This window comes from Tenebrio molitor, chromosome 4, assembly GCF_963966145.1.
Source record: "Tenebrio molitor chromosome 4, icTenMoli1.1, whole genome shotgun sequence".
Lineage (NCBI taxonomy): Eukaryota > Metazoa > Arthropoda > Insecta > Coleoptera > Tenebrionidae > Tenebrio > Tenebrio molitor.
The window spans coordinates 2,492,053-2,509,612 of record NC_091049.1 but is presented as its reverse complement, the minus strand read 5'-3'; the positions used below and the strand labels follow the sequence as shown (position 1 = coordinate 2,509,612).

Genomic DNA, 17,560 nt, shown 5'->3' with positions numbered 1-17,560 from the left:
AAAAGGTGTCTGGTGTTAACATGGTTACTCCTAATTTTATTAACGTCTTGTGTACAACTTTTTACACAGTATTACATACATACTTGGAACTAGAAACTAGAATGCAGTTTAAAATTAATAGTTTTACACGTACACATTTAAAAATGCCAACACGAATTGTAATATTATTGGAACTGTAGCCACGTATTATATCCACGAGAAATAATAAAATAAACCAGTGTTAAAAAAACCTAACTATAATACTACGTCGAAATTAAGTAGTTGTCGCGCCATCTTGCGGTTAGGACCGGACTAAAAAACAATCATAATTGACATGTTCGCTAGGAAAAACCATTTTGACACCGAGACCGGTTGGGGGCCCCAATTTGTCATAGAAAAATTCATCGGAGGGGCGCCGCCCGCCGGCTCGCTAACTACAGATTAGACAATTTACAAGTCCTAAATATATTGTCAACATGATCCCAAATTCTAACAATAATTTTAACAACTACTCGATAACATTTACAATATAATGCAAAGTACGACGCGGAAATTCGGTCAAAATGGCTTCCGTCTCATCATATTGCAACAAATTTCGCGCCTGTCCTTGAAGCGGTCACGGGAAAAAAGAAACGGCGTGAGGAATGAGTGTTTATTAAAGGAAAATAATGAAAATAAATAGAAATAAATATTTTAAAAGCTAAACAAACAAAACACAAAACGTCTAAGTATCGTCGTCGATTTTTTGTTCAAAGCATCATTTCATTATTTTCTTTGTTGAACACAACATAACCGACGAACTGCACCGACTCAACCTAAACCCTTGGTAACTCTCTAACCATACTTAAAACACCAAATAAATCACATCGATTACGATATTAAATGCATTTAATTCGCTTATCGGTAGAAGGAAACAAAAAAAACCTTAATTTACTAATTACTAGTAATAAAAAAGTGCAGCCGTTTCGATACAGTTCGCTAATAATCAAATTGACGGTGTATCCTGTGACGCAAGTTAAATTAAAATTCACTAGAATTATACATAATTATGCAAAGAATTTATTTAGTCCGTTTCTGCCTTCATCCCGCGCACCTCGCCCTTCTGGCGCAACGCCTCCAGCTCCTCCTGCGTCCTGTCCTCTATTGCCCGGATGTCCTCCATGGTCAGGCCGTGCCAGAGGTCCATCCAACAGAACACTTGCCTGGAACAGCTCGTCTGCACTGGCTCCGACTCGCCCCCCCACTCACCTATGGAAGTTGGTGAACAGCCGCCGCTCCGACTTTTGTATAAAACTTTCTACGCGGTTCTGCAGCCCGAACCACTTGAACTCCACCGTCACCAGCTTGTAGCACGTCATCACCGGCTGGACGGTCGCCTTCCAGTTGGGCCCGACCAGCGGACCCCGCCCCGTCTTCTCCGACTTGAACTTGGTCGGGTCCTCTTTCTCTTTGTAGTCGCTGGACGAGATCGGGTCGTTGGCTATGTCGATGTGGACGACTTCGCGCTGCCTCAGCTTGTCGGCCGGAAGCTCGTGGACCTGTGCCAACACACGATCATCACCACAGAAATTACCGAGGACGCCGCGGTGACGGGCGCCGCTTTGGGACTACGACGGCAGATGGCGCCGCAAATACCGACCACCACCCACTCTATACTTCCGACACCGCAAAATCTGCAGAATTTTAACAAAAAAATCAACATTAACGGACACCGTCACGAAACCAACCAAAACAAGAATTCTCTCTGGGGACAACTTTAAGAAAATCCAATTAAAAAATTAACCAGCACAGACACAAAAAAATACAAACACAACAAACAATACAATAATTAAAATTTACATTCACATTCGAAAACAAACATTTTTTTTTTTTGTAATAAATGGAACCAGTGTGAATATTTTGTGCCAGCCTCATGATGTAAACAGTTTTTTCGTTTAAAAATATTTACATAAAATGAGGTAAAATAACGTTTAATTAAATTAATGAGTGAAAATGAAGACGTATTTAATCGATACTGACTTGCAATTTTCGTTATAAAATAAATTCAAAGATGTTATTTTTTACAAATTGTTTGCAGGTGTGGTCACAAGTTAAGTGCATGATAAAATTTTAATCAAGTTGCATTTTGGACGGTTTTACGTCCCAGTAAATCACTGTACATTTTATTCCGCTAATAAATTGTGCATTAGCGCATCCATTTTTGCTGCTCGTACGCAACGAATTTGAATTATCAGATCAAATCACATAACTTGATGCGGGATTACGAAATCTTTGATAAAAGTGAAACGGTCTTCGCATACCTGCTAAGTTTATCTGGATAAATATAATAAAAACTTATTTATCTCGAGGTAAATATCGAACGTGACCTTGACGGAATGTAAAAAGTCGACCAAATTTTAAATTTTTCCCCGAGCCGTGAAAATAAACTCGCTTTGCAAAAACGTAAAGGCGCGTTTATTTGTTGCACTCCTGCATAAACTAAATGTGGGGCAATCCTGGCGTAATTACGCGAAAATATCGTCAATGTGAACAGTGTTTCGCTGCAAAAAACTGGTTTCTAATTTTCCATTGAACTGCATAATTAATCACGAAGAGAAAAAAAACCAAAACTTATCAACCTTGAACTGGCGGTGTACTCAAATCGTAAAGTACGTAACCGTAATCACCCGCGTAGTGTTGCTACCCTCGACACACCAATCAGCTAAATTCATTTTTAATAGTGTTACACATACTACTAGTTTATTATCGTCAGTAAACAATCGATAAAACTGTTTCAAAACAAAAATTACAAGCCAGATCGTTAAATATTCAATAAAATCAGCTCCCCGTTGAGTTAGTTATTTCTGATTGTGGTGTTAGAAATTTCCTTGCGGCGGCGACAACACAAACGCTGACAAGAAAACGACATCGCATCCCCCATATTCTACTGCTACCAATGATGATGATGTAAAATTCTAGACCAAATGATAATTCTACGAAGCGCCATCTATCGTCAACCCACACATCCAGTCCCAAAACGATCCAACCACCACATCTTGCGCACGAAATGACTGAAACTTTCTTTTTCTCCTGTCATCACTTACGTTATCTTGCGATCCCGTGTCGCCAATGTGCATACTTTCGATACAGATAACGAAGTTCTCTTTCATATATCCGGGATTCTGACGACACCACACCAAGCCCAGCACCACACGAAGCGTTAAGCGTATGATACACGTAGAGTTTTTACGTTTATTTTTTTTTATGTCGACAGCAACGACCACCCCCGGGAAAAGGAATGAAAGAAAAAGAAAACATTATTAATACTCACATTGTGGTCCTCTCCTATACCGGGTGCATGCAAAGTTTCGATTACAATACGAAATTTCTCTTTCATATACGTAGGGTTCTGAAAAATCGTCCATCATGAGAGTAAACGTCAGAATTTGACGTGTGTCATATAATGTGTTTTGTTTTTATTTTGACAACGTGCCACACTGTTCTCGACGAGTCATGGCCCACTATGTAAGTATGTGAAAAATACTGTCAATTCGGCGTGAACTGTCAAAATTTGAAAATAATATTTTGGTACAAAAGAGGGGTCCCTGACGACTCCATCAAGTTTGTGAGTCCCATTGGAGTGTAATCAATGGTAGCATAGTGGTCCATGCGTGTGGCATGTGTAAATAATCAAAGTATTTGTTGAATGTATAGTTTGGTGTTAGTATGTAATAAATTGAAAAAACTTGTCGCATGTCATTGAGCGCAGCGTCGATTAAAGAAAAACGATTGATTACGCCATACCCGTCCGTGGCATGTGTTGTTTTTTAATAGATAAGATAAATAAACAAATCGCGTAAAATTGTTTAAAATTCGGAACCCACGTACCATAGATACGGCAAACCGCCGTACAAACACTTACAGTTTCTTATCAACAAGAGTGCTGCGAGTGTTGTTAAACAATTAGGAGAGATGACAGCCACAGCACTCTTGTCGCGAGTGTATTTTTTACCGTGATTACGGTGCGGCAATAAGGGTAGGCGTTCCAGGCCTCCTCGTGTATCTCCAAGCTGCCCCTGGGGGCCAGCAGTCGTATGAACGCGGGCACTTTGCTGGCCAAATGGTAGATTTTGTAAGTGTACTGTCCGGAGTTGTACTTGCCGCCAAGCAGGGGGTAGTTGGTGAAGGGCTCATTCTTCAGGACCTCTATGCCCTCGCCGCCGCCGGTGTTGTCTTTGGAAGCCTCGGCGACGCTAAACAATTGAGCAACTTGATACTGCACAAAAAAATAAAGTCAGCCTTCAACATAATTACACAGGTTGATCGACAAACACAGCAATTAAGTCTGGCATGAGAACTCACCTCTTCGACTGTTAGGGGCAAAGTCACTCGGCTAAAATGGAAAAGACAGTAATTAGCAAGGCGAGATTGCGGGAGGACGTCGAAAACAATGACAGATGTCACGACAGCCCAGCTCAAGGTCTTTTGACATCCGAGACTGACATTTCGCTTTTAGGTTGGGATGTTCTGACGAGATGAAACCGGTCGGGGCGCGAAAAACCGCCGCTTTTCGGGGTCGGGGCGGCGCGAGCGACGCCCCCTTTCCGTCCGACGGCAGGAATTGCCCCAGCAGGCCGCCTGTTGGGGCGATTCGACCGATCACATCGATTTTTTTTCGAACGGTTAGCGAATTAATCGCGCCGAACTTAAATGGGAGCCTTTACGCTAGATACTCACTATTCTTTAATTAACATCTTGTCTGGGTTAAATTGTATAATTTGCACATGTGAATACTAACTTCTCCTTATCACAAGTAACCAATTCTGATTCACTCGACTTGGACTGCTGTTAATTGGGTTGCATACGGCGCAGGCGCAGTGACGCAAACTGGTGACGTCAGAAACACATTGGCGTGGGCAGCGCAAGATCAGAAGGGGCCTGCACTGAATATTAATTCTTGCAATCTTTTTTTTACTCTTGAATAATTTAATTTATCCGCCGGACTTTACGCGATGGTATAAATTTCACGTGACTCACCACCTGTTTTCGACCGACGGATGAAGTCACTCTTATTATTGCAGTCGTTAGCTTGCTTTTTACTACAATTTTATTGCCGCATCTTGCAACACTGATTTATTTTATGCCGTTGTGTAATCTGGGTCCGAAAATAAAGAGCGCCGCTCTCAATTCATTATGTTTAATATTTAAATTGAATTAATATTATACAAATAAACAAATAGTAATATACAGCCTTCTTTCTCACTTATAACCAACTAGTAAAACCGGTTCACATTTTCTTATTTTCTGAAATAAACAAATTGTAGTAAACAGGACACACTGGTGGGATCAGGGGTTACCTTCAATTTGTCTTCTGTGAAACTCTGTAACATAACAAGCGAAAAGTCAACAAAAATCCCCGACTTCGTTATCAATCTTATAATTACCCATGAATTCCAATTGTTGCTTACGATGAGCCTCCATCAAAGCATTCAATTCAGCCTTTTGTCTATTCAACATCTCCTCAAAAGTCTCTTTCTGCCAACCCAACAGAAACACAAAATTAAAATAAAAACAAACGAAAAGCAGCGCAAACCCCGACCAAATTATCAAAGCGACCTATAGTATTAGAAACTACTTGGAAGTAAAGCTCGCCAAACACTACATAAAAAGCGCCCTGCACCTATTTTCGAACCTCCAGTATGCGTTACTCTTACCGTCTTGTTGACGAAATACGTTTCCAAATATTGCTGGATTGGCACCACTGCTTCGCACAGTTTCCTCCCGCAACAACATTTGTAAGCGACCTCGGTGCTGTCCGTGCGACTGTTTAAATTGTCGTCGAACGCGAACATCTCGATATTACCGAAACCCCCGTGTATCGTGTGATAATTATCGAAACTGCTCTCGTCCGTCGCCATGTTACTTTTAAGGTTATGCATCGAAGCGGAATGTTTGAACTTCCAGTTCTTCTTCAACAGCTCTTTGGGCGTCTCGCCCTTCTTCTTCCTCTTTCTCTTCACCAACTTCACCTTGTTGAAGTTGTGCACCCCGTCGCTGTTGCGCCTCGTCAGCGTGCTTTTGCGCTTTCGCCTTTTCAAAGTGCCGACCGTGAACACAGTCACGGTCTCGTTGTACAGATTTTCGTCTGTCAAATCCGGACAACTGACGTTCTTGTCGCTCACGTTATTTATGACGACCTGGTGTGCGTCCGTGCTCGCGTTTATGTCCGGCAAGCTCGACGTCAAAGATTCGTCAGGGGGGTGCACCACGATCTGGGGGTACAGGCGGAACGTCTTCGACATGCGCCTGCCGTTGGGGAGTCTCTTTCTGGGGTTGCCCTCGTCGGAGGGCCTCCGCCGGATGGGGAGAAGATATTCGATTTCCTTTTTTAAATCGGAATAAGACAACGATTTTGTCGGTTTTTTGTTATGAACATGATGTTTATGAGAATGATGTGCAGTGGTGCCAACTGCATGCTGCTACAATGAAAAAAATCACTAACTACTGATCGTCTCACAAAATATAAATCGACTCGAGCATTTTCGAAACAAGCTTCTCTAATAATTCGATTTGCCGTTACCAATCAAAATCAATCAAAAAAAATTAGACCAAAGATTTGCACAACACTGAATTAGTCAAATTCAATCGAAAACGAAAAACAAAAAACTCACTTTGACTTTGTTCACTTCCGGCGCAAAATCTGTCAACAAACAAAGAATAAAAACGAGCGCACGTCAAAAATCTGGTGACTTTACCTGTGTTCGGCGGCAAAGTCCCTACCAGGATGTTGGCAAGACTGTCGAAAGTGTTGTTGATGACAGAAGTGTAATCCGAATCTTTCTTCGCCTCCTCCCCGTCCTTCCTCTCCCCGTTGTGCTCCTGACCGTCCGGCTGGGCCACCACCAGCTTGCTCCTGTCCGGTTCCGTCACCACGCTGACCTTGAACCTTGACACCCTTCTTTCCTTCTGGGGCGGTGCCGCCGCTGCAGCCACCGCCGTCGCCGCAACTGCTCCCTCCACGATCTCCGGCGGTATGCGGCACTCACCTGTTTCGACGATGACGTCGGGACGCGAGTTGATCCGTTTCAGTTGGTTGTTGAGGTCTGACAGCTGTTTGGATTTGAGGTCGGCGAACGGTTCCACCTCTATGACAGGCGAGAGCACTTCCGAGGTGGCAGCGCCGCTGCCCGGAGCGCTCGAATTCGACTCTACTTGGAGCTGAACAACGAAAATTAAAAAACAACTCTCGACTCGTCCGCGATTTCTTACTTTATTGATGGCGTTCGTGACGAGAGATTCTTGGGGCGGTTTCTGCTGCTGTTGCGGAAATTCCAGAGCCGTCGTGTTGGCTTGGGGACTAGACGGCGCCTGTGTAATCAATCACACCCGAATGAATTCTCGACCCGAAACTGTCAAAAACATTTTATTTACCGTAGTCTGGGTCCTGGTCAGCGGGATCGAATACAGCTGATGTTGCAAATTTTGGAGCTGCGCGTCGTACTTGACGTCCACCTGGGGGGTGGACACCTGACTGCCCCTCCCGGATGCGCTGGAAAAATCCCCCATCAATCACGATTCGAACAAATGCCGCGCGTCGCAGTACCTCTCGGAAATCTGTTTCAAATTCTCCAAGGGCAACTTCTTCACCGCGAATCCTTGATGCATGCTGAGGGCGTTGTCGTCGACGGAAATCGAGTGTTGAAAGTGTTGTTGTTGCTGCTGCGGCGGTTGGGCTTGCATCGACAGGTTCTGCACCGAAACCGATCCTGTCATGGCGGTGGTTTGCGGCTGTTGGTACATGACGCCCCCGGACGGCGCCGCCTCCACCGGCTTCTGCTGTATGTTCACCAGCATTTGAGGCGGCGACGCTTGAGACACCGGTTGTTGATAATTCGGTTGCTGTTGTAGGATGAGATTCTGTTGTGGTGGTGGCGCGTACTGTTGCGGTGGCGGTTGTTGAGCGACAGCGACGGGAGGTTGAGTGACCGCCACGTTCTGCTGTTGCGGAGGTATCTGAGGCATTTGCACCATCGGTTGCTGTTGCGTACCGAAGGTGGTGACGGCTGCTGCGATAAACTGTTGCTGGTTGGCTGTTCCTACTATGATTTTCTTGGGATCAGTCTCCGATGACTCTTTCTTCGGGTGCATGCTGTTCTTGAGATTGTCCAAACTAATCTTCAATTGTTCGAGAGTGTTGATCATTTCGGGGCCGCACATGATCGCGGGCTCCTCTTTGCTAGTCGTGGATTCTTCCTTCAACGAACAAACGCTCACCTTTTGCTCGTTGGGTTTGTCCACGTCCAGACCTTTGCTGGTAGACTCGACCGGAGCCGAGGTCTTTCTCAAAGCGTCAGATTTGGTCGCGGAATCTTCTTCGGGAGTGACTTCCGGAGTCCCGCTACCGAAATCCTTGTCTTTTGGCAGATCTAACTCGCCCGACAGCACCGGACTCACTAAAAATCTAGAGATCTTCCTCTGCGGCACTTTTAACACCGCAACTTCCACCTTCTCTTCGACCTTCTCGACCTCCTCTTTCGGCTGTTCGATCTCCTCTCCGTGAGCTTCAGCTTCGGTTCTCAATATTATCACCTTCAAATCGACCTTCTGGCCGGGCAACAGCTTCACGTCCTTCCTCTTCAGACTGTCGTTCAACTCGTCCTTCACGATTTCGTGATGACCGTCCGGTTCCGTTTTCACCGCATCCTCCACGACTTCCGCCGGGTGTTTCAACGCGGAAACACAGGTGTCACTAGAGAACGACACCGTCGTCGATTGATCCACACGATTATTGGAAACGTACGTGTTTTCCGGGGTGTAATCGCTTGCGGTACTAGTTTTCCTCGAGACTGTTCCGCTACTATTCAAGCTTTCCCTGCATCGTAAATTCTGTGTGAGCTTCTCCGACAGAGTACTCTTCAAACCTTGGAAGGTATCTTCGTAAGTATCGTAGCCCGGTTTGATCAACATTTGGCCGCTGCTGTCGTCGCGCTGCAAGATGTCGAATACAGAAATAAAGAATACAACATGTTGAAAAACATGTCAGAACTACATTGCAAACAGAAACGGAAAAACAAAAATAATCATTAAAAAAAGAAACAGAACTGTTAAGACTGCTCAAGGTACTTACGGATCTGTGTCTTCTGTGTGTTTTTTTATGAGAATATCTCGTCAGCGAGGCATGCCTGACCTGATATGAGCAGCGTGTAAAGAAGAGACGGATTAAAGGATACAGAAATAGAGAGAAAGATCATTTTTAATTAGTTCAGCCAGACAAAAGATTTCATTCGTAAATACAATTTCGAAAATGTACGCCCAAGGAAGGTTACTCTTAAAAATCAAGAACGCCATTGTCTTATACGTCAAAATCTATTGTGGGTAAAGTCGTAAACTGCTATACCGAAATAAATGTCATTTAAAACAAAATGGGCGTCGTTCATCGTTTACATTATAATTAACGTCATCGGTCAGAATTTCACAAGAGATCTGGCCACACGACCTGAAAAAATAACTCGCGGCGCCTCTCTCTACCCATTTACCTTCTGCACGTAGGGTTTCTGAGTATCTGGCACCTTGTCCGGATTCTTTTTGAGTTGTTCCATGACGTCCTTGAGGTGATCGTTGAGGTGCTTGTGCGGTCCCGTCTTCAGCAACTCCTGTTTGATCATGCCGTCGATGATGTCGGCCGGCGACGTGTCATACCTGTTAAACTTAAAACTAATCGTTTTCTGTTTGCAAAGCAGCTGACATTCGACCGTCCCGTCCGGATGGACGTTCTGGACGACCAACTGTTGTCTGGACGACGAGGAACGATGCTTCCGAGGCTTGGGCTTGTCCTCGGTCGAGGTCTCTTCACTTACTTGTTCCGATGTCGAGACGTCCTCTTTGCTTTCGTCTTTGTTCGGCAACTCGTCGAGCGGATCCTTCTCGGGGATCTGCTGCTGTTGTACGTATTCCTGCATCGAGGGCGGCTGCGAGACGGTCGACAACCGGCGACTGTCGACCGGCGCCGCCTCGAACGTGGCCATCGGCGGCAGGGACGCCGTCGAGACGCGATGCTGCTGGGCGAGCTTCTGCTGCAGCTCCACCAGGTTCATGGGGGGCGGCACTTCGCCGGAGAGGCGGTGTCCGCCCGGGTGCTGCTGCTCGACGAGTTCCGCAGGCGGCTGTTGCTGCGGCGTCGGCTGCGACATCACCTGCGATCAACACATTCTTTCACTCGTCAAACGCAATCTCCACAACGCACCTGTTGCTGCTGCTGCTGTTGTTGCGGGTCCACATAATTGTGAAACTGCTGTTGTTGTTGGTACATCTGCTGCGCGGAGTGATCGACCGATTGCTGTTGAACGAACTGTTGGGGCGGCGGTTGCTGCTGCGGCTGTTGCGGTTCCGGATAACTCTGTTCGACTTTTGGCTGTATGTAGCTCTGCTGCTGTTGGTAGACCGGTGGCGGTTGTTGTTGTTGATAAGTCGCAGCCGGTTGCTGATAATTTTGCTGTTGTTGTTGTATCAATATATTCTTCTGCTGCTGCTGTTGCGTGTACTCCTGCTGCTGTATATTGGGCGGCGCCACCGTCGACACTCTCTGTCCGTGAATGACAGGTTGTTCCGCGTAACTCTGCTGAGTCTGATAAGTCTGCTGGTAATTCTGCGCGGGCTGTTGCTGCTGATAGTTCTGAGCGGGTTGCTGTTGAAAATTCTGCGCGGGTTGTGGCTGCTGTGGCTGTTGAAAATTCTGCGCCGGTTGTTGCTGCTGCTGATAATTCTGAGGCGCTGTTTGTTGTTGCGGATAACTCTGCGGCGCCGTTTGCTGCTGTTGCTGGTAATTCTGCGCAGGTTGCTGCTGCTGCTGGTAATTCTGCGGCGCCGGTTGCTGCGGTGGCTGGTAACTCTGAGCAGGTTGCTGCGGCTGCTGATAATTTTGCGCCGGTTGTTGCGGCTGCTGCTGTTGGTAATTCTGCGCCGGCTGTTGCTGCTGTTGTTGGTAATTCTGCGCGGGCTGCTGCTGCTGGTAGTTCTGTTGGTACGGCTGCTGTTGGTAGTTCTGTTGTTCCTGTATGATGCTCTGACTGTGAGCTTCCAACTGACTGTCCACGCTCAATCTGTGCTCGGTCTGCGAGGGCATCGCGTGCAACAGCTCCGGCTGCGAGATGCTCGACAGCTTGTGCTGCTGGCTGTCGTTCTGCTGCACCTGCAGGTACTCCGCCTGTTGGGGGTACCCTTCTACGACGTAATTCTGCTGGACAAACTGCTGAGGAGGTTGCTGTTTATGTATTATAGGCTGTTGCTGTACCGGTTCCATCGACTGTTGTCGCTGCAAGATCGGCGGACTCTGCTGGTGCGGCTCCTGCTGTTGGTATATCTGCTGCTGTTGCTGTTGCATCGGTTCCGGTTGTATCGCGTACTGTACAATCCCCGGATCGCTCTTCTGCTGCACATACTGCACCTGTTCCTGCTGGTACTGCTGTTCTATGCTCTGCTGCTGAGCGTACTCCTGCTGCTGGGCCAGTTGCTGTTGCTGCTGTTGGACGGCCACATTGGCAGCAGTCTGTTGCTGGGAGATGTGTTCGACTTGCTGCTGCAAGTACTGCCTGTACTGGAGCTGCTGTGCCAGAGCTTCCTTCTCCTTGTTCCTCTGCTCACGTTCTTTGTTTATCAGAGCTATCTGAGCCTTCAACAGCTGGGCCACCGTCTTGGCGTCCTCCTCGAAGATTATTCCCGATTTCGCCTGTCACACGTCAAAAAACAAACTGTCAATACCAGTTTCCGAGGCAACAACACCCGACACTCACCATCTCTTCGGAAATGGTGTCGATCCTGTCCGTCTCCAAGTCGAACTCGAACTGGATGGCCTCGTTCTCCTTGTGCTTGTGGGTGCGTTTCTTCGGATCGATCACTCGAAGTCTAAACACCACTTTATTGTCAGCCTGAGACACCACCTCCACTTTCAGACCGAAATCCTCCTCGAAGAAGGCGTGGGTCAAAAGATCCTTCACCTTCGGCCTGTCCTCCTTGCGGGGCCTTATGCAGCTCTCGATCACGTCCTTCACCTCCGGATTCTGCACCTTCTCGAAACTCGCCGGTTTGACACCCTACAAAATCTCACGACGTAGAGGGCGCCACTCGCTAGACGACTTCACTTACCGAAATGACCTTCTTGTATATCTGAGCGGGCCCCGTACACTCCGAATACGGATATTCGCTGGTGGCCATCTCCAACATGCACATGCCGAAGGCGTAGACGTCGACGCCTTCGTCGTAGTGCTCCTCGTACATTTCCGGCGCCATGAATTCAGGAGTGCCGATCACCTGAAAGACACACTTGAAAAACCCCACCACCTGCGGAGCGCATCGCAATGCTTACGGATTTGGCGAAGCTGCGATTCTTCAACGTGGCCAGGCCTAGATCGCCGATCTTGACCAGGCCCGTAGTGCCCGTGATGAAGATGTTGTCGCACTTGAGGTCGCGGTGGATGATGGGGGGCGACCTCGAGTGCAGGAAAGCCAAACCTTTCAGTATCTGGCGGCACCAGGATTTCAACACTCTCGGGTTGATCTTCTTGAAGCGTCTCAGGTAAGTCTTGAGGGTGCCGCTCAGCATCAGCTCGGTGACCAATACGATGTTCTTCTTTTTGTTGCCGGGCGTCTCCCAGTAGTTGTAGAAGCGCACGATGTTCGGGTGCTGGAGCTTCTTCAGCATCTCCGCTTCCTCTCGGAACCGCTGCCGCTCGGCCTTGTTCAGCTTCTTCTCCTGGAGCTCGCACCAGGCGACGGCGACTCCGGTCTGCGTGTCCAGGCCCCGGTAGACGGTCTTGAACGACCCCCTCCCAATCTCCTCCTCGTACTTGAAGAACCTCCCGTCCGGACTCACCGCTATGGGCCTGTACACGTCGTCGTCGTCCTCCTTCGGCCTGTTCAGGTCCACCACCAGAGGCTTCTCGATGTCGCCGCTGTTCTCCGCGTTCTCGTCGTTCCTGTGCAACTCGTCGATCGTTTGCTCGGTGATCTCCGTCATCTCAGTGTTGAGGAACAAGTTTTTCGGGATGTTGTACCGCGTCCCCACCTCCAACAACCTCTTGTCGTTCTGCGCCTCCGGCTCATCTTCGGCGTTCGAGTCGGTCTCGACGGGTATCAGACAGGTGACCCCTCCGTGCTTCACCGACTTTTTGTTCCTGAACTTCTCGGCGATGATCCTGTCCACGTTGTCCGACAGCTCGGTGATCACCTGGTTTGCGGCCAACGTCGCGTCGGGGATCTCCGAACACGAGTCGTGGTACTCCTCGTACTCTTCGACGAAGTTGCGCGCGTCCAAAAGGTTGTCGGCGGAGGGCGTGTGCGTCACTATTTTAGGCGTCAGGACGTCGCCGGTGATGCAGCGGAGGCGGTTGGTGTAGGTCAGGTCGGCCGACAGCTTTTTCTTCGTGCTCTTCTCCACCTGGAGCCCGTTCTTCTGGATTATCTGGAAAGCCATGTCGATGAGGCCGTCGATTATCTTCTCGATGTCCGAACGGAATTCGCTGCTGATCCTGATTGGTTTGTCTGCGGAACAGTCGCATCATTACCACACGTTATAAATAAATTAATAATTAATAAATAAATAAATAAATAAATAAATAAAACACTAAACTATTATTTAACAAATCACGTCTCTCTCATACCTTCCGCTAATGCTTCTACCATTTTACAATGTTTTCGAATATCAAAGCAACCTTTGCTTGTCTGTCTGATCTGTCACTTTTGACAGTATGGCAATTGAGATATTTTTTTCCTAATATTGCACGCAGATTTTAATGTTTATTTAAATTTCTTTTTAAACGATGAAGACTGAAACCGTTGTTCAATTATAAATTGCTACCAAATTACGTCACATCTTCATTATTACTGAGGTTAAATTCTGTTTAATAAAGTGTCAATACAAAACAACACAAAGCAAAACAAAAATTTTAAAAAACCCCATCAAATAATTGGAAATGTTTGCTTTTTGATTGATTTTATACCGAATTTGGTCATTCTTTTGTGTTCACGATTTAACACAAAAAAAATCGTTTTTTCGGAGGTAAAAACCAGTGGCGTAACCAAAAGAAAAGTGACATTTGTTGTTTTTATAATTGTCAATTTTTGGAGCAGTGGCGTAATTATAAGAAGTGCAATATTCTTGCAACGCAGATATAAATCAATTAATCACTGATTGTTAACTATTTGTTTATTGATTTATTAATTATCAATAAATACACATTCATATTTCGCAAAGGTACAAGGAAAAAAACCCAACAGAGATCAATACAATTTCACAAAACTTGAAGAAAGTGTCTCATACGGTATTTTTTTCAATTTCGCGAGTGGTTACTAGAAATCTTTTATCTATGTGAGTAGAACACTCACATCATTTATTTATTTCCATTGTAATGCAGATCGTTCAAATTAATTTTTTTGTTTAATTTGTTCACCACTAAAACGTTGCATTTTTAACAATTTTTTTAATAGTTTTTAACTGACTTCCAAGTCTAACCTTGTGGGGAAATTCGTAACTTGTTTTCGCAATTTTATTGAAGAGAAAAAAGATCAATGTAAGGCTGGAGAAATGAGAAAGGAAAACGACCGATAAAAAAAACTAGGAATAAAAGTTTTCCGTGATGATATAATCAATAATATTTATGGAACGACCTGAAAGGAAAAACAAAAAAAAAAGTAAAGAATAACGTACAAAAAATATTTAGAAGGAATGAACCAGTAGCGGTTCGTCAACAAACCACCAGAAAATAATCTTAATCTTTTACGATGTTTTTAGGACATTTGAAACGTAAACTAAACAGAACTTTGTTCAGCGCGTCTTTTTTAAAAGAAGTAAACCAAAACTTTGATTTTTAGGCGTATTTTTACATAACAAAAGAATTCTCTTTAGTTATGATTTCTACAAAACTGCAACAATCAAGGTGCGAGTTCCGGGAAATTATTTACATTTCCATTTAATTTCTTTCTGCAAGTTTTCCAAATAAATTAGCGAGGTCACAATATCGAGTCGGACAAATTAATCTGGCGGGTCAGATACGACCCAGTATAGTCTCTTGTCAACACTTTCCCACTTTCCAAACAACAAATCCGGATATCTGGAAATAGTCAGTCTATTTTAAAAATAAATAAACAAAAACACAGGATGCCCAGCTCAGAGATAATTTTCAAGTATGCGATTATTTCACAAGCTGCCATTGACAGTGATTCCGACACAAGACGATGCCACCTCGTGGACACGTTTCACATTTTACCTTTTCAGCTAAATAAATCGCTGCAATTGCACATTTTCCATGTTGCGACACGTGTAAATGTCACAACGGAACCAGAGATCATTCTCCTCCCCGATTTCGTTACTGTAGCACTTTGCAAATCAAGTTTCCAAATTGCATCAAGTGTCACATCCATCATCGACATGATTGATTCGCGATCTCGCAAGATCTTTTCCCATTGTTTCCTCGTCCAAATTTAGACAAGATTCTTTGGGACGCGCGTGGGGACAACAAACCTTTCTACTCTTGGGACACCCGATACCCAAGAACTCTTATCTGTTTTCGTCGCGGTATCTACGGCAATGTTTTCTTGGGTTAACCACCGTCGATAATCACCCTAGATAGTCCCAATACTCTTGCAGAGTAAACAAATATTGACAATCGCGATTACTCGCTTTTGGAAAATGTCAACAAACTGATTCCATTCCATCTCTTCGGAAATCTCAAATCCTGCCTCGATTCTCGACGCGACAATTTTTATTTTCAAGTCACGTTCCAGAAGTGCTACGTCGAAATCAATTTCCGCAACGACTTCACCGACGAAAATCTCTAGGAAAATTCACAAATAATGAATTACGTCTTGGTGCGAGACTTGGACCGAATCACGGATCAGTTCGTGATTTTGAATGAGTGTTTGCGAACGTTTACTTAAGCTAATCTCACCGGAGTCAACAACCATCATAAATAACTAACTACTAGGACCATGCGGCGATACAAATCGAATGAAAAAAATGTTTTTACAAGAGATTTCTTACAATCATTTGATCCAGAGCACTGTCCACAGCACAAACTTTTCATGATTAAGTAGGACCGTTTCGCCCGGCCGTACTATCATGATTGTAATGATCTATTCTAAAAACAAACGTACAAAGTGTCATCACTTCGGTGAAGTAGTTTATCTGCAATGCCGACTCTGATAACGCCAGCATTTAAATTTCTCGTTAAAAATAAATCCGTCAAGTAGCTTTCGACTTTCGTCGGGTTCGCGAGCCTCGATCTCACCTTTGGGCTTGTCAAATTTGCGTCGATCCTCGTTCTCGTTGAAGAGTTGTATGTTGCAGAAGCGCTTCCTGAACGGTGCCAAATTCTCGATGATGTTGTCGTACGGTATGGACGAGCAGCTGTGCGTCCTCTCCTTCTTCTCGGCGTTGAACTCGTTATCGTCGATCTTGGTGAAGGTGTAGCGGTTGAGGCTGGTGGTGGTGGTGACGCCGTTGGTGGTGACCACCGAGGTGGTGGCGGTCTTGACGGCGACCTCCTTCCTGGCGTCGTCCTCGCTGTTGAACGACGAGCTCTTCGCCTTCTCCTTCTTGCTCTTCTTCTTGCCGCCGAGCGGCTTCGACTTGACCTTGGGTTTGGGCTTGGTCTTGACGCGCTCATCGTCCACGGTGTGGTAGCCCTTGTTCGTTATCACTTCGGGGGACGTGGAGGTTTGATCGATGTACTCTATGCTGTCGAATTTGCCCAGCGCGGGGGCGTCGTTCTTGACTGGCGTGCTGATCTGGCAGGGCTGTGCTCGGGCAGGGGAGGAGGGTCCGCAAGCGGCTACTTCTTGCGCAGCCTCCTCCCCCACGTCGCATGGTTTCGCGGATGCGTTCGATAGTGTTCGTTTGTGGCCGGCCCCCTTCGACGAGTGTCTGGTCAGCGATTTCGTCCAACCATGGAAGCTTTTCGTGCTGCTTTTGCTGGTCGTGCTTGCCTCGCTGCCCTTGCGTGGAATGGTCGGACTATTGGCGCTGCAAATGTCAACGTTAACAAAACTACAACGCCGACACACCAGGCAAACTATATCTAAACGACAAGAAAAAATCTATGCGTCTCCGAGAAAATACACCTCACCATAATAATAAATCAAAATTAAAACGATCACAACAATTCAAGCCCAGACAACAGAAATATACAAAACACAAGAACGAGACATCATTTTGGCAAAATAAAAAGGACTCCACCTTTTCTCCCCTTTATCCATTTCGTAAACGTGGCGATCAAAAATGAACGTGTCCATTCTGGCCAAAACCGCCCCAGTTTCTTACTTACGTAAAGAAAAAACGGCCTAATAAACGACCTTGGTCGCCATTTTTACAAGATGGCGCGCTCATAGCCGTATATCTTTTTCCTTGTTTGTAAAAGTTTAAATCTAATTTGCCTGGTGGGTGAAGCGGAGCTGCTCACTGTTCTTGCTCGAATTTCGGGCACGATTGCCCCGTGATTCTATTTTTGTCCGGATGGCAAGCCTGACAGCGACTCGCTCTTAACGATCGTGCGTTGGCTGCGCTCCCTTGGCCGATGTCATTTCGTAAAAAGTTCGATTTGTAACGTTTATA

General features: G+C 45.8%; 2 protein-coding genes across 12 annotated transcripts; both read right to left on the bottom strand.

Moving 5' to 3' along the window:
- Window positions 1-15: 15 nt before the first annotated feature.
- On the bottom strand, window positions 16-4,855 carry vib (phosphatidylinositol transfer protein vib). Of its 3 annotated transcripts, none has more exons than XM_069044044.1 (6): window positions 4,696-4,855; window positions 4,321-4,351; window positions 3,971-4,234; window positions 3,063-3,140; window positions 1,228-1,517; window positions 16-1,181 (listed from the first exon to the last, which is right to left on the bottom strand). In XM_069044044.1, exons 1-6 carry the CDS (start codon window positions 4,710-4,712, stop codon window positions 1,043-1,045), a joined length of 819 nt encoding a protein of 272 aa, XP_068900145.1. In that variant the 5' UTR covers window positions 4,713-4,855; the 3' UTR covers window positions 16-1,042. The 3 variants fall into 3 exon arrangements, with proteins under 3 accessions (XP_068900145.1, XP_068900144.1, XP_068900146.1); XM_069044043.1 differs by lacking the exon at window positions 3,063-3,140 and adding an exon at window positions 3,290-3,367 and having other exon boundaries at window positions 4,696-4,854; XM_069044045.1 differs by lacking the exon at window positions 3,063-3,140.
- Window positions 4,856-5,139: 284 nt separating this feature from the next.
- LOC138127898 (serine/threonine-protein kinase Wnk-like) lies at window positions 5,140-17,367 on the bottom strand. 9 transcript variants are annotated; one of them, XM_069044001.1, is made up of 18 exons: window positions 17,186-17,366; window positions 16,239-16,972; window positions 12,320-13,494; window positions 12,100-12,264; window positions 11,748-12,047; window positions 11,249-11,683; window positions 10,202-11,203; window positions 9,495-10,151; window positions 9,086-9,145; window positions 7,562-8,946; window positions 7,390-7,507; window positions 7,228-7,326; window positions 6,714-7,176; window positions 6,630-6,658; window positions 5,673-6,437; window positions 5,403-5,493; window positions 5,316-5,339; window positions 5,140-5,262 (listed from the first exon to the last, which is right to left on the bottom strand). In XM_069044001.1, exons 1-18 carry the CDS (start codon window positions 17,239-17,241, stop codon window positions 5,246-5,248), a joined length of 7,575 nt encoding a protein of 2,524 aa, XP_068900102.1. In that variant the 5' UTR covers window positions 17,242-17,366; the 3' UTR covers window positions 5,140-5,245. The 9 variants fall into 9 exon arrangements, with proteins under 9 accessions (XP_068900102.1, XP_068900103.1, XP_068900104.1 ...); XM_069044002.1 differs by having other exon boundaries at window positions 10,202-11,191; XM_069044003.1 differs by having other exon boundaries at window positions 5,673-6,341; window positions 10,202-11,683; window positions 17,186-17,367.
- Between the last annotated feature and the right edge of the window lie 193 nt (window positions 17,368-17,560).